The sequence below is a fragment of the Temnothorax americanus genome, unplaced genomic scaffold (genome assembly GCF_048541705.1).
Source record: "Temnothorax americanus isolate GAGA-0224 unplaced genomic scaffold, ASM4854170v1 Scaffold11, whole genome shotgun sequence".
Lineage (NCBI taxonomy): Eukaryota > Metazoa > Arthropoda > Insecta > Hymenoptera > Formicidae > Temnothorax > Temnothorax americanus.
This window is the reverse complement of record NW_027509242.1, coordinates 4756251-4770889: the sequence shown is the minus strand read 5'-3', so window position 1 is coordinate 4770889 and position 14639 is coordinate 4756251. Positions and strand designations below refer to the sequence as shown.

The 14639-nt window shown below is 34.8% G+C and overlaps 3 protein-coding genes across 4 annotated transcripts; 2 read left to right on the top strand and 1 right to left on the bottom strand.

Moving 5' to 3' along the window:
- The first annotated feature begins 2806 nt into the window (after positions 1-2806).
- LOC143905650 (F-box/LRR-repeat protein 4-like) lies at positions 2807-12807 on the top strand. Of its 2 annotated transcripts, XM_077421191.1 has the most exons (8): positions 2807-3682; positions 5099-5323; positions 6382-6517; positions 6609-7194; positions 7273-7438; positions 7524-7869; positions 7950-8274; positions 9170-12807. In XM_077421191.1, the coding sequence occupies exons 2-8, from the start codon at positions 5108-5110 to the stop codon at positions 9474-9476; spliced, it is 2082 nt and encodes a 693-aa protein (XP_077277317.1). In that variant the 5' UTR covers positions 2807-3682; positions 5099-5107; the 3' UTR covers positions 9477-12807. The 2 variants fall into 2 exon arrangements, with proteins under 2 accessions (XP_077277317.1, XP_077277327.1); XM_077421201.1 differs by lacking the exons at positions 2807-3682; positions 5099-5323 and adding an exon at positions 5972-6201.
- LOC143905662 (U11/U12 small nuclear ribonucleoprotein 25 kDa protein) lies at positions 12778-13560 on the top strand. Its single transcript, XM_077421222.1, has 2 exons — positions 12778-13065; positions 13154-13560. Exons 1-2 carry the CDS (start codon positions 12778-12780, stop codon positions 13403-13405), a joined length of 540 nt encoding a protein of 179 aa, XP_077277348.1. The 3' UTR covers positions 13406-13560.
- On the bottom strand, positions 13397-14610 carry LOC143905656 (distal membrane arm assembly component 2). Its single transcript, XM_077421216.1, has one exon. The coding sequence runs from the start codon at positions 14414-14416 to the stop codon at positions 13580-13582; it is 837 nt and encodes a 278-aa protein (XP_077277342.1). The 5' UTR covers positions 14417-14610; the 3' UTR covers positions 13397-13579.
- Between the last annotated feature and the right edge of the window lie 29 nt (positions 14611-14639).

Sequence of the window (14639 nt, the reverse complement as noted above, 5' to 3'; positions counted from 1 at the left end):
ACATAAAAACTTAAGCAGTAAAACTCAAGCAGTAAGCAAATCAGCCAATCACAGTCAAGAACTTAAGGCACGGCCCTAAGCGGTAGCGAATCCATACCGTTGATTTCTTACTGCTTAAGTTTAACTGCTTAAGTTTTTCTATGTGCCAAGGCCCTTACGTATTATGCGTTGTGCAGAAGTGTGTGCTCCCCGCTTAACTCGCTGATTGGCTCCGCCATTTCCCGATCAACGCTTCCGGTTCTTTAGTGGAAGTGAGACAAAGCTATAAGTGGGAGTGAGACAAAGTTATGCGGGGTCTCTACAATGCGAGTTGTAAAGTCGTGAGTCGCAAGAATTGACCAATCACAATCAGATTAATCGACTGTGATTTTATATAAACCATCAGCAGTTTGCTCGGATGTTAGCCAATATAATGCAGGAGAATTTAGACTTGTTTTATATTCAATTTGGATTTCACATCTGAAAGTATTATGAGCATATTCAATTCTTACATCAATAAATATTAGTTATTGTATTTTTCTAAAAAAGTCTTATAATTACCTATATAGGTTTATAATAAAAAGGATCGGTACTAACATTACCAATCAATGATAAAAAAAACTTCCAAAGTCAAAAGAATTTATAACTCTATAATATAAACTTAACTCGACATCAGGATAATTTGTTACAGTAATTATATCAAGTTTGTAGTTATCTGAGAACTAATTGTTCAATAGTACATTTTAATAACAAATCAAAATTTTTGCGCAATATTAAAGAAGATTAAAGAAGATTTTTACTTACTTGAACTGAAAATAATTGTCTTTCTATAGTCGCTTCAATAAATCGATTTTCTATAAAGAACCTTCTGATTAAAGTTCACATATAATTCTAAATAAGTATCGATTACACGTGCATCTTCTAATAATAAAAAAAATACAGAAATTAATAAATATATAAACAATAAATAATAATATACAAATGCATAAGTATATGACAAAAAATTGTATATTGTAATTAAAATCATTAAATCGCAATTGCGTGTAGTATTATTTGAATATGAAAACATTTTATAGGTTTTTAAGCTCAAAAGTTATGGAGGAAGTACTAAATGATAACGCTGATTGTTTCAGAACTGAGGAAACATTTTTACATATTTTATCACCAAATTCTTTACGAAATAAACTACCGTGATTTGATTCTAACTTTTCATCGTATATTTATACGATTAAGAAAATGCACAGAATGTTGTCAATTAATTAAAAGTATGATAGAATAACCCAATAAAGAGGTAATGGCGAAGAGGAAGGAGACAGGAAGAAAAAGAAAGATATATATAGACGATGATTTAACGGTAAAAAAGAGACAAATACAAAAACAGTTATGGAGCATAGTGAAGGAGGAGAGAGAGAGAAAGGAAGGAAAGCAACGGTAGGATACCAAAAAATATAGATAGACAGTCGCGAAAACAAATGGAATGAAAGCACCAAAATGCTATAAGATGAAGGAGCTTAGAAAAAGAAGAGATAGACAAAACATATACGCACTGAAGACAGCAACAGAGAAGGTGTTAGCAAGGAGGAAGGGGAAATTGTATGTATTTTTTGCAGACGTAAAAGCGGCATTTGATAAGGTGGATAGAGAGTTGTTATGGAAAAGCATGAAAGAATACGGAATCAATGAAGCGAATTAGTAGGTCGAATAGAGAACATACATGTATAAGGAGACAACGAGCAGGGTGATTTCAGGAAACAAGGTGACAGAAAGATTCTGGACAGAGAGAGGACTAAGGCTGCTCCATGAGCCCACTGTTTTTTATAATATTTTTAGCAGATGTGGAGGAGTTTTTGAAGAAAAGGCAAGCTGAAGGGGTAGTAATTGGCAGGATAAAAATATACACATTGGTGTACGCAGACGATCTAGCGCGCAGTGCTGGCGGAATTAGAGGAGGATATGAAGAAGATGTTGAAAAGTCTGAAAAAATATTTCGAAGGAAAGAGGCTAATCCTAAATACAGGAAAATAAAAAATACTAGTTTCTTGCAAAAAGAAAAGAAAAAATCAAGAAAGAAAATGGGAATGGAAAAACGAAGAATTGGAAGAAGTTTTAAGAGTTCAAATATTTAGGCTTCACGTTTAAGAAGAATAATAAGAACGATGCGCACATAAAGGACGCGGTAAAAGAGAGCGACAGCTGCCATATGGCACAAATATGGGGAATAGGAGAGAGAAAATTTGGAGAAAATTTTGACAAAAGAATTATGATGTTTGACATAATGGTGAAGAGCATCATGCTATATGGAGGAGAAGTATGGGGAGAAATATTGGAGAGAATGGAAGAGTTTATATAGTATATATTTGTTCTTGTAGCTAAACAATGTGTACTACAAAGGCACTGCAATAAAAAAGTAATTATAATTTATTTCTGTATTGTTCCTTCATCTGTGAATTTGCGAAACTGCTTTCAAATCAGCGGTGCACTAGTCAAAATGACATCAAAATGACATAAAAATGACGTCAAATTATAGTCATTTTTTTCCCGGTTTGACGTCATTTTGACTTCCGCCGTTTTGGCGTCTTTTTGACATCATTTTGACGTTTTCGTGACTTTTTGTTCTCCTTAGGATAGCGACCAATGACGAGCAATAAGATTGACATAAATTCAAATATATCATTGACAATATTAAATTGGGACGTTTCGGTAACACTGTGCCTTCATCAGCCTAACAAATTAAAATAAATTAATCATAAATAATCACGAATTATCACGAGTCATACATTTCTCCATCCAAATAAGTACAGTAATAATGTTATGAAGTCATAATCGCTGTACATACAAACGGTATTTTGTCGGAAGATGCGGAACCGAGGATAATCTTGAAATTGTTAATTAAATAAAATTTTGACTCCGATTTTAGTATGCCAAATATTTTACAGATGCCAATACGGTACGTTAATCTATTAAAATTCATAAATCACAATAATTTTATTTAAAGGCCCGGACACACACTTCTGCACAACGCATAATGCGTATAAGCATAAGAAAATTGATTGGTCTATACACATGTGCATAAGGAAATAGAGGAATCAATTTTCTTATGCTTACGCATTATGCGTTGTGCAGAAGTGTGTGTTCCCCGCTTAATTCCCTGCTCATTACATATTGTTTGTAACGTATTGCAATCATTTTCAAAGTTTTAATTTGCTTCCTTTACTAATCTTACTTTTTTATTTTCAGGTACGTTATGCTCACTCTGGATATGGATCATCAGGACTGCGTTCGAAAACTTTACTCGGGTGCACAACGCGTCGTTCCATCTTTGTTACCTACGTACTAAAAATTGAACAAAGACAGAGAACAATGCTGGTGTGCGCCCGAGTGAAGTTTTCGAACGCAACCCAGTGATGATCGGTCGAATTGCAATTTACATTAAAAGAGAAAGTTTCCGTTGAAAGGAAGAAAAAGAGAGAGAGAGAGAGAGACAGCTACATAAAACATGATAGAAAGAGAAAGAAGATGGCAGATGTGCATAGTGCATGGTGCATGGCATGACCGCCCAGGCGATCGCTGCGTCACTCTGCTACCTGAAATGCTGAAAGAAAAGGTCGGGATAGATCGAGAATAGTCGAGGTCATTTCTCGCCTAGCTGTTGAAGAGTGCGGACGTACAGTCGAGTGCGCGGTCTTAGAGTATTCTAGATAGGGTAAGTAAGCGTAGCAAACGTAAGCAATTTAAATTTTTTAATTTTCTTTCTTTGGTGCGTGTAAACGTGTGTATACCGTATGTTCTTTTACCGTGTGAAACACAGACCACGTGGTAAAACATGTTATAACGTGTATCGGAAAATGATATGAAAGATACGTACATTGATACATATATAATACATTTCGGAAAATCTTAAACTCATATCCTGCCTCTCGATCTTCTCCTTCTCCTTTACTTACTTTTATATTCACCCTTTGCCCACACCTACTCCTTTCCTTCCTCTCTTCCAATCCTTTCCTTGCTCTCCCGATGCTTCAGCTTTTCCACGTCCCGTGTCTTTCAAGTTCGCTCCTCGCCTTACTTCTCGCCACGTGCGCGTTTGCCATGCGCTCACCTCGCTCAATCGACCCGGGATGTTAGATGTTAGGCTATACGGAAGTTCAAGTGACGACCAAGTCTTCTTGGACGAGGCACAGATTACTGGATCCCGTTTTGCGTGTCGCCCTAGAAGGTTCTGGATAGGTCTCTTCTCTTCGGGAGCAGCGGATCGGTTGCTGGTCTCGAATCGAAGTGTCTTCTTTCGCCGCGGCGCCGATTTTTATAAAAGGGACGATAGATTCGGTGAAATAAAAAGGTCGATCCTCGTGCGAGCCGCGCGGCCGGCGGTCGGAGCAGTGCGGATGAATTACGCGCGCTCGCACTCGGCGGAGATCGACTCCCGTCGGCGTTCGTCGTGGCCCCGAGGGGATATCGGTGCCGCGAGCCGCAAACGCTCGCGCACACGATAATTTTGAGCGAATTAAAAAAAGGTGGACGCACCGCGCACTATATCCTCGCCCGACGGTCGGGTCGGGCGGCATCCGGCGGGTGTTAGCCGGGAGACGATGCGTTGACAAGGGTGCATCGTTGCAAAATAAATAAATACATATATCTATTTCATAAAAAAGAATACATATGTTACAATGCAGAATATTGAGATCAAAATTAAAATATATAAAATAATTATTTATTAACACTTTATTCGTTATATTCCATAATAATAGTAATACAATTTGTTAATAGAAAAGCAAAGAATTAAATTATAGTTTCAGTAAAAATTAATGTTTTTAAAAATAGATACTATTAGATATACACTATTCTCTGTAGAACAAGATTTGCAATGTATTGTTCATTAAAATTTTTTTCTACAAGGGCTGCAATATATTCACAGCCAGTACTAAAAATCTATAGTTTACATTACGTAATACACATGCAGACAATAGTGTCAGTATTAACAATGTGAATGGAAGGAAGATAAATTTAGATTATATAATCTTTATGCTATAATTACAAATATATGATATTATAATGCATTTTAGCATATGCTACAAAAAAGCAAGGATTATAATACTCTATATTTTTGGTCTTCTTTCAGAGAGAAAATATGGCATCCAATTACCAATCTTTATGTGGTGAGAGTTGTGGTCGATTTCCTTATATCGGCAGAAAATCCGTTCGAGAAGAGGATAGTAGCGTTGACTTCATCTATCAATTTGTGAAGGAAAGATACGTTAAAATCCACTCTAATCTCAGTGTATTTTATACTGCCCCTGACATAAGTGGACCACCTAAATTTTCAAACTATGGAGAACCATTTCAGGTAATTATCTAGAATGTTTAAATAGACGAATTTCCCTTCGTGACTTTACCTTTGACATATGTTGCCAAGATCACTCTTCTGAGTATAACATTCCAAAGATTTAGCCGTCGTTATTGATTATAAAGTTATTAACAAGAGATATAAATATAGAATATAGATTTCTTTAACACCGTGTATAGATAGATAGAACTATACCACTTTCGATTCCTTTTTACATGCAAACGTTCAGTTCTCGTTTAGAGGTCTATCATGGTACATACAATGCGGGTTTTCAAGTTTCACTTTCACACGAAAAGCGATGTCATCTCCACTCATCCACCCCTGCTCAATGGGCAAGACAAGATCTATCATTGATAACGGTTTAACTTTCTATGCGAGGCTTACCTCACTCTATCTCTGTTTACAGGACAAAACGAGGTCCACCCCCTAGGGTTCCTTTAGTAAGAATTACGACACCGTCCGTAATTAATAATTACTAGGGATCTATAGCGAACGATCGAGAGAGACAACCTTCCTACTCTCGTACTTTTCATTTGGATGTTATAGCTTTGTCTCACTTGCACTAACTTCTTCCTTATTAATGGCGAACCAATCAGGAGTTATCACGCGGTGTCGTAGGTAACTCTTATATAATTACTGGAGAAACTCTAGTGAATCCCTACTAAAAGGAGAGGCTGAATCCCTCTGCCGTCCACATGTATACTGTCTATAAACACATATCAGCAAATTGACTTTCCTTAATTAGCACTATTATATTTCTCAAACTTTTTTATTAATAACGTTTTAATAAATAACGAACGACGGCTAAAACCTTACTCGGGGGGGGGGGGAGTGCTCCCTATAATATATACGTCAAGGCAAGGTTAAGGTCGTAGAAGGTAGCTTCTCTAAACTAAATAATTATCCTATTTTATTCTTCGAGTTTCAATGGAGAAACATATTTCATAGTATATGTGTATATTATTCGTTATATTGTCCTGTACAAAGTAATCGTAATCTAAATTTATATATTACAAGATTTTTTCTACTATTTGATACATTTTGATTTTTCAAAACAGAAATTGAATGGATGGAATAGTGATATCGACATTTCAATAACTCCGTGGCAATACGAAGAATCCATGACAAAATATGATAGTATACTATGGCCTCCGTGGTATCAACTTAGAAGACCGATCGGAAATAATTATATTGGTATGTAATACCTGAATTCACAAGTAAGATATTGTTAAAGAAGATACGCTTTTGTTGAGAAGAGAGTATAATTATATTTTCTTTTTTGAAGATATCGAGTTTCATGAAGCAGTATATCCAATCAGAGTTTCTATGTATGAAATGTCACGAAACAATCCTGGAGACGTAATTCAAATTTTGGCTCAAGATGATTCTAATAATAAGTGGTTTAAATTGTGGGGAACTGATTATAAGTCTGAGATTGATTCTAATCGACAACAATTGGCAACTGGAACTGATAATAAGTCTGATGAGATTGTACCCCCGACATCAAGATTATTTTCTCCACCTTTATCACACCAGCGTGACTTTAAAACAAAAATGCTAAGATTATTTTTTATAGACAGAGGTACAGATTTCCATGAAATACCTCTTTACACAAAGCTAGATGCTGTGATGCTCATCGGTACAACAAAGTTGGTTCGTCCTAGAAATTGTGAGAAGAGTTTAACGAATTTGTTAAAGGAAATTAACTGCATGTACTTTCCACACCATGAGGATATTCATAATTTAACAGCAGATTTCAAAAATGCACACTTGGATATAGATTATTTGCAACGACATTTTTCTGAATATTGCAATATAATGGAATATTGTAGGGATGGAAGGTATTATTATCAACGGTATTATTATCAAAGGTATTATTATCAAGGTATTATTAAAATCTCTTTATTCTGCTAACAATAAAAATAAATTTGTTCCAATGTTATTTGCAGCAACAACATAAGTATAAAGGTTTCTAAAGAGAGTACTTTGAGAGAGAATTTGATGCACAAAAATGTATCTCTGGGTGTAATTCGTCATTCGAATTGTGCAAAACTTACAAAACTCTCTTCGGATGAATCCAAGGAGCTATCACGTCGCAATATATCTGATTTTCCTGTAAAGTATTCTAAGAAGCTTATTTTTCATAATATTTACTGCAATATTATCTCGTGTATTAAAGTTTTATGTTTTATTTTTGCAGGATGAAATACTACTAATAATATTAAAAAACTTGGATCTGATGACGTTATGCCGTTTGAATCGTGTAAATAAACGCTTCAATGATTTGATACAAGAGCCTCAACTATATAAACGTTTGAATATACACTGTCCACGCAATATGAGCAATATATTTTGTTACTTTACATCTAGATGTAATAATTTGCAGCAGTTAGATCTTACAAAAAGCATATTTAGTGTTGAGGATTTTATAAACTTTCTTGATAATTGTGGCAGGGGTTTAACGCACTTAAGATTAGAATACTGCGGCGATTCTATCAATAATCTTGCCGTACTTAAAATTTCGGAGATATGTGTAAATTTGAAAGGTATGTATATACATATAAAGTATATGAAACATGGGATTGTCGGGATTTATTGTATATGCTCAACACATTTCTCTTTTCAGAATTGAATCTAAATTATTGTGGTGACATAAATGACGAAGGATTTTCATATCTCGAGAAATTAAATGGTTTGGAACATTTAAACCTTTGTAATGCACATATAAAAGCTGAATGCCTTTACAAAATACTGCAAAAAAATCAACGGATGCGTGAGGTCAATCTTAAAAATTCACTCTATATGAGAACTACACCTGCAACACAGCTGTATAAATTTATAAATTGGTGTCCTAACTTGGAAGTAATACGTTTAGAGGACTGTATTCTTACATCGCAGGATATTGACAATCTCGCTGACTGTAAAAATTTACGAAAAGTGTACCTTCCCCGGTAAGTGTGTGCTTTTTAATTTTTTTTTCTTAATTACATTACTATATTCTTGATTGAAATTTGTGTTTGCTTTCTCTTGCATTTTGAGGATCTTGAAAAAGTTTCATTAATTTTCTTTGTGCTTCCTCATAGAGAAAGCTTTGTTTCTTGTGAAAAATTTTTTCAGTTTTCTTTGCCAATGTGTTCTAAATATTCTAAAACGTTGAAATATCACATTTTTACAAAATGTCGGGCTAAATTTTGAATTTGGCGATGATTGTTAACGGAGTCCTTTAATTTTATAAAAATTTTGATTATTTTGAGAAATGTCCGTGGTAGCTCTAACTTCCGCAAATTTTGAGATATTGGGCTATTTATAATACCATTATATTCTTCAGTCCTTTTTACCCCTATTCATATATAATTCTTTAAGATTTGGTTGATTATACCTAACTTTATACGCGATCAAAGGTCCATATGCGGAGTCCATATATAAACCGTATAGCCTGAACTCCCAAAGTCAACTTCGATTTGACATTGCATCAATTGTAAAACCCCATTTGTGCTACTAAGCTGATTTATCAATTCATAAAAATGTTAAACTTAAAATTTGAATAAAAGTGTGCAAATTAGGAACTTGCTTCTTCATTATTACAGATCAATCGCTACCATTGCTCCTATTTTATTTGGTTCATAAAGCTTTTCGCTATGAAGAAGCCAAACTAATAAATACTAATAATTATGCATCAAGCAAAATACAAGTTTCCTTATAAGAGAATGCTTTATGAGCGAAATAAAATGTTAAATTGCTCTGAATAGGAGCAATGGTAACAATCTATAATAACGAGGAAATTTTTAATTTTCACACTTTTTGTAATTGCAATAATATAAAAATTATATATGATTTTTGTTACAGATTCAGACCTCCAGTCGCTGATGATTACTTGCACAGATTACTTCCTTCCTGGCAACGCCTGGAATTAGTTACTTTACGCTGTATTGTCCTTACTGATCACAATTTGGATTTATTAACGCAGTGCAAAAACTTAAAACAGTTACAACTTTATTGGGTCAAACTTGTTACATTTGATAAGTGTTTTACTATTTTGGAACAATGTCCAAAACTGCAAGAGTTTCATCTCATACATTGTAACATTCACGATTGTTTTGTTAACGTATGGAAGGAAAGATATCCGCATGTGTCCATCTATATACTTCAATGATAATTTGAAAAGTTTTGTTAACCCTTTTGGGAGATATGTACATACATATATATATCAATTTACTTTGTAAAAATTATCTAACGAACTAGATTGTAAAAGAAGTTAATGCCTAATAAAGACGAGATATCCACATTTATTTATAATTTATTTTTGAACAGTTTTATCTTCTTTTTTCTTTTTTGTAATTTAACTCTTCTGGCAGATGGTCATTTTTTTGCTTGAAATAGTTGTTTAGCAAAATATTAAGGCAAACTATATTAAGGTTCTTGGGCTCTTTCCGCTATCACGTAAGATTATAATTGTGACGTCAGAAGCGAGAAATGACACGCTGAGAATTCTTGCGTGCCACTTCCAAATAAAAAGATATTTGCATAAAATAAGCACTTCATATCACTTCAGCACACTTCAAAAATATTCCGGGTGCTCATGATCTCTTTACATCTGCTATATTACTACCAATAATGTTACCAATTGACAATATTTTAGATTATATACATAATAATCGTGCAAACATTCCTGGATTTTTATTGCATTATTTTCTGAAATTGTACGTATTACAGATCAAAATCTTGGAAACATCGAAAACATTGATAAGACCCTTAGTATACCCACAATTTGGGTATAAAGTTGGGTAATAAGCAGTTTATCAAGTCGATATTTTTGATCTATAATACAATATCCGAAAATAATGCAATAAGAATGCAGAAATGTGTGTACGATTACTATGCATATATAATCTAAAATATTCAACATATGGTTTCTATCGTGGCGAAACGAAACATATATTCATACATGTCAATAAATTTGCTTTAGGCAAATATTTCAGTCCTATCATTAGGACGTCTTTTTTCTAGTGAGCCCACAGCAATAATCACCGTATAAGATATATGGTACCGGTACTTTGAAGGAATGTATTATATATACAGCTATCTCCGGACATTCGCACATACACTTTGTAAATGTGCGGACATAACAACATTTTTTGGTACTACAATCTAAAAAAGTTAAATATGTAAATAATAATTAACCCTTAGCCGGCGCACTTCACCAGAATCACATAACTGGCACACTGGGGCCGTTGCAGACCCCACCACTAAAATATATTTGCTGCGAGGAAACTATTGATTTTTTTTTTATTTAAAAAATTCCACGATAGTCTTCGAATGTTATTGTTTTAACAAATGTCACAGGTTATTTTGATAAAATGTAATATTAAGTATGAAAAGAATTGGAGAACGTATAAGAAAACGAAAAAATGACTGTTTACACTCAAAAATTCATAACTCTTATATTTTAACTCTTCCATTTCCTATAGGGTGGGGCATTTAATACTCCACAGTGTTAGCTAAGGGTTAAATATATATTTTATTTTAGTTTAACTGAAGTAATTTCTAAGAAAATATTGTCACTTTATGTGTGTAAAAACATTTCATTTCTCTTTCATTAACGTTCTATTTCTTTGCAAATTTTTATTAGTTTTATCACTAATATCAATAATAATCAATCGATTGTCATTGTTTTTATGTAAATGAATATTAATGCGAAATGCATACAAATAGTGTTTAAATTTTTACCGTTTTATATAGCAGATTATGCAAATTTGACAGATGAGATGTCTTGGCAAGGAAACCATGCTGTAGAACATATTAGCTGAAAAAAAATGGATTTTTATACATTCATGTAGAAAAATATCATTGTTTAGCCAGTATATACTATGTCGTTGTTAGACAATAGGAAAGGATATAAACCGCATCAGCAGTTTGCGCAGATGTTACTCAGAATAGGTCAGGATATATAGTTTGGTCTTGTTTATTCATATTCAATTTAAATTTTTATATACATCTGAAAGTATCATCGTATTGTGGATGTATTCAATTTTTACATCAATAACTTTGGATAGATGTTTCTCTAAAAATATCATATAATTCTTATATTTATACTCAGAGTTACATATGTTAATTGTTGTAACTAGGTGTAATCTTAATGCCATCTATCGTTTAGTTCGTTTCCACTAAACATTGTCAACCCCTTATGAAAAAATACACTTAACTTTGATGGTTAACACCCAAGTGTTAACACACAAATTTAGAGGCGTAAGTTTAGTGTTTGTCATCTCAAAGTTAAGTGCCAACACTTAACTTATTAAATTTAGGTGTAGATTAAGTATTGACCATTAATAAGGTTTAGGTAAGTTGTGGGTTTAACTTTCAATGATGAGTGTATATTGGGAGTTTATCCTCAATGATAAGTGTAGCTTAGGATTAAGCCTCAATGACTATATAGTGCAGGTAGGAGATTAAGCCTCATCATTGGAGGTTGATTTAGAGCGTTATCCCAGACAGCACAAAGAATTTATGAATATTTATTTTCCAAAAATATGTAGTAAATATTTTATAAAGATTTTTTTATACAGATTTTAAAATAATACAAAAATTATTACTAACAATATATAAAATATATTTTAGAAATGTATTGAAAAATATTTTTTGTATATAAACTGAAATGTTTTTTGATATGTGTGTGTGTGTGTGTGTGTGTGTGGCAATATAATATAAATATTTATTATAAACATTTTGCTCAACGTTATAGATATATCCCTGTGACAAATATTGTAGTATTATTTTTGGAAATATTAAAAATACATTGGATAAATATCCCAAAATTGTAGCCTTATTTTCAAGTGACTTGCGATAAGAGAACTGTATGTCTAAATGCACAGAAGCATGCTAGGTGTTGCTAACTTCTATCACTTTCTTTTGTTTGGCAACGTACATATTTTCTATTTATTAGAATTAGAACATCAAAGTGACCGTTATTTTCTCGCGGATAAACAAAACATATCCGAATCAGATACCTAAATTTAGAAAATAAAGCTGTCATATGTAATTTTTCGATATATTTATGTAGAGAAGATATAACTAAAGTAATATAAATACGTTCGTCTAACAGAGCATTACATAAATCAAAAAATTACATAATATGCATGGGAACTGTTTCCTTTTTCAGAATGATCGAACTCAGATGGTATTTTATCTTCCGAGGGTTATGAGGAAATTTACTAGAGTATATTTTACGATTTTTATATGTCGAAATTTCGTAAATCTGTTCTTTTGTAATTCTTTACTTTTATAATTTTCAAGGTGTTGTGAAAAGAAATAAAAGGAGAGAAGTTTTCGAGAATATTTGCGCGAAATCCCAATAATACAAAAATTTTATGAAAATATGTGTGATTCCTAGCTATGTTATAAAATAAACTAATAATCTGGTTGGATAGGTTAACGTTCCAAATGAAAGTAGTATCATGGACACCGTCGAAGGTGCGGAAAATGCTCGGGAAAATGCTAAAGAAGAATCGTGTATGAAGGCTGAAGTGGCTAAAGTGAAGCCCGAGATCACACGAGTCAGTCATCAAGAATTAGTGAAGTTGACTAAGGCGACTATAGACAATCTTGTTGAGCGCGAGCCACTGCTCTCTGGATTGCCTTCGGATGTGACAATAGAAGAACTCAAATCGCAAGTCGCAGTCGCGCAAGGGCAAGCCATAACATTGTTTTTAAACCGAGGAGAACTACCGAAGCTCGCAGTGGTGGTAATACATTTGTATTATTTATGGCATTTGTATTCCACGATGCAATTGCATGCATCTATCGCGTCGATGACAATTCGTGTTATTTCAGGTACCTCCACATAACACAACGGTGCTCGATCTGAAAAAGGCCGTCAAGCGACACATGACCTTATCCTTAAAGAGAGAAAACGTCAAGAAGAAGATAAGCTGGAAGCACATCTGGAAGAAATATCATCTTTGCTTCGAAGACACTAGGCTCTCTAACGATGGAGAAAACATTAAAGCTTACGGCATTACCAATAAGGTGGAATTGCACTTCGCGAAAAGGCGTAGGGAAAAGAATAAGTTGATAAAAAGTTAACGGTATTTCTGTAATTACAACTCACGTTATAATAGTTATTTTATCCCTTTAGTATTTCTGTCAAGAAGTTTTATTTTACAGCACCTAGTAGTTGAGAGATTGTACGAATAATAATAATTAAATACTGTGTAAATAAAGATAAATATACTTCACAATCATAAGTCATATAAGCTATTATATTTCTAATCTTTTACAGGCATTAGTCGGTTTTTCTTCAGGAACAAGAATTTCACAAGCCAATCCTGGCATGCAGTCCTCCAACATGAAGCAAGTCAGCTCGAACGCGACAGACTTGTGATGATTCGTTACGACCAGCTTTTTCAAATTGGTCATTCTGTACAGAGATTCCAGTCCCCTCTCGGTGATCTTCTCGCAGCCGGAGATGTCTAGGTATTCCAATTCCGGCAACTCGGCCGAGATCTTGTCCAAGCCCCAATCGTCGATGTTCTTACAGTCTTTGAGACTGAGCCACTTGAGCTTCACGAGGCCGCAGAAGTTACTCAGGCCCTCGTAATACAGATCGAACCCATTGACGTCTGCCGCCTCAAGAACGTAATCCATATCGTAGTGGTTAGGTAACCGATATGAACCCTTGTCGTCTCGTTCCGTCCAGTGAGCGTTACCCCTGAACCTGACCCGGCCGCCGCGATGGACGAGGAAATGAGCGGTGGCCAGATCGGCGCCTAATATCTCGTGCCTGTCTGGATCGAACCCCTGGGCGCTCTTGGCATACGCCTCCTTCTCGTGCTTGTACCATCTCGCGATGTTGCCCAAGGAGAAGTCGGTCGCCTTGGGCGCGGCCGTGGGAAACCAGAAAAACGTCTTGGGCTTCTCCGGGTCGTCCCCGGATTTGGGTACCACCGAATCGAACTCCTTCTCTCTCCATTCGTACTGTCGTTTCTCATGATCCACGCTGTAGCCACGCGCCGCCCGAGCGAGCGCATTATCCGTAAAGCACGGACGCTCGCACAGTTGCTTACCGAGCACGAATGTCAGTCGCCTCGATAGCATTATCGGTTAAAATCTGAGTCTACTCTCGGGATCTCAGGCTAAAACTTCGGTCGGAGAACGATGCCAACGTGCGCGTACCGTATTCTAACCTAATCTGATCCAAGTGACTGATCGAACAGCTGATTTTTGAATTCGCTCCATCAGCAGGTCCTAGTTTGTACACAATACAATTTTTCGGAACTTGAGATAAGAATATCACCAGAAAGGTGTCTTTTTTCCATGT

What these genes read in the sequence shown, in the direction of transcription:
- LOC143905650 (XM_077421191.1), top strand. Translation starts at nt 5,108, where the DNA reads ATGGCATCCAATTACCAATCTTTATGTGGTGAGAGTTGTGGTCGATTT. An exon ending in ACTATGGAGAACCATTTCAG is followed by an intron (nt 5,324 to 6,381) that starts GTAATTATCTAG and finishes TTTTCAAAACAG; the next exon opens with AAATTGAATGGATGGAATAG. An exon ending in CGAAAAGTGTACCTTCCCCG is followed by an intron (nt 8,275 to 9,169) that starts GTAAGTGTGTGC and finishes TTTTTGTTACAG; the next exon opens with ATTCAGACCTCCAGTCGCTG.
- LOC143905662 (XM_077421222.1), top strand. Translation starts at nt 12,778, where the DNA reads ATGGACACCGTCGAAGGTGCGGAAAATGCTCGGGAAAATGCTAAAGAA. An exon ending in TACCGAAGCTCGCAGTGGTG is followed by an intron (nt 13,066 to 13,153) that starts GTAATACATTTG and finishes GTGTTATTTCAG; the next exon opens with GTACCTCCACATAACACAAC.
- LOC143905656 (XM_077421216.1), bottom strand. Translation starts at nt 14,416, where the DNA reads ATGCTATCGAGGCGACTGACATTCGTGCTCGGTAAGCAACTGTGCGAG.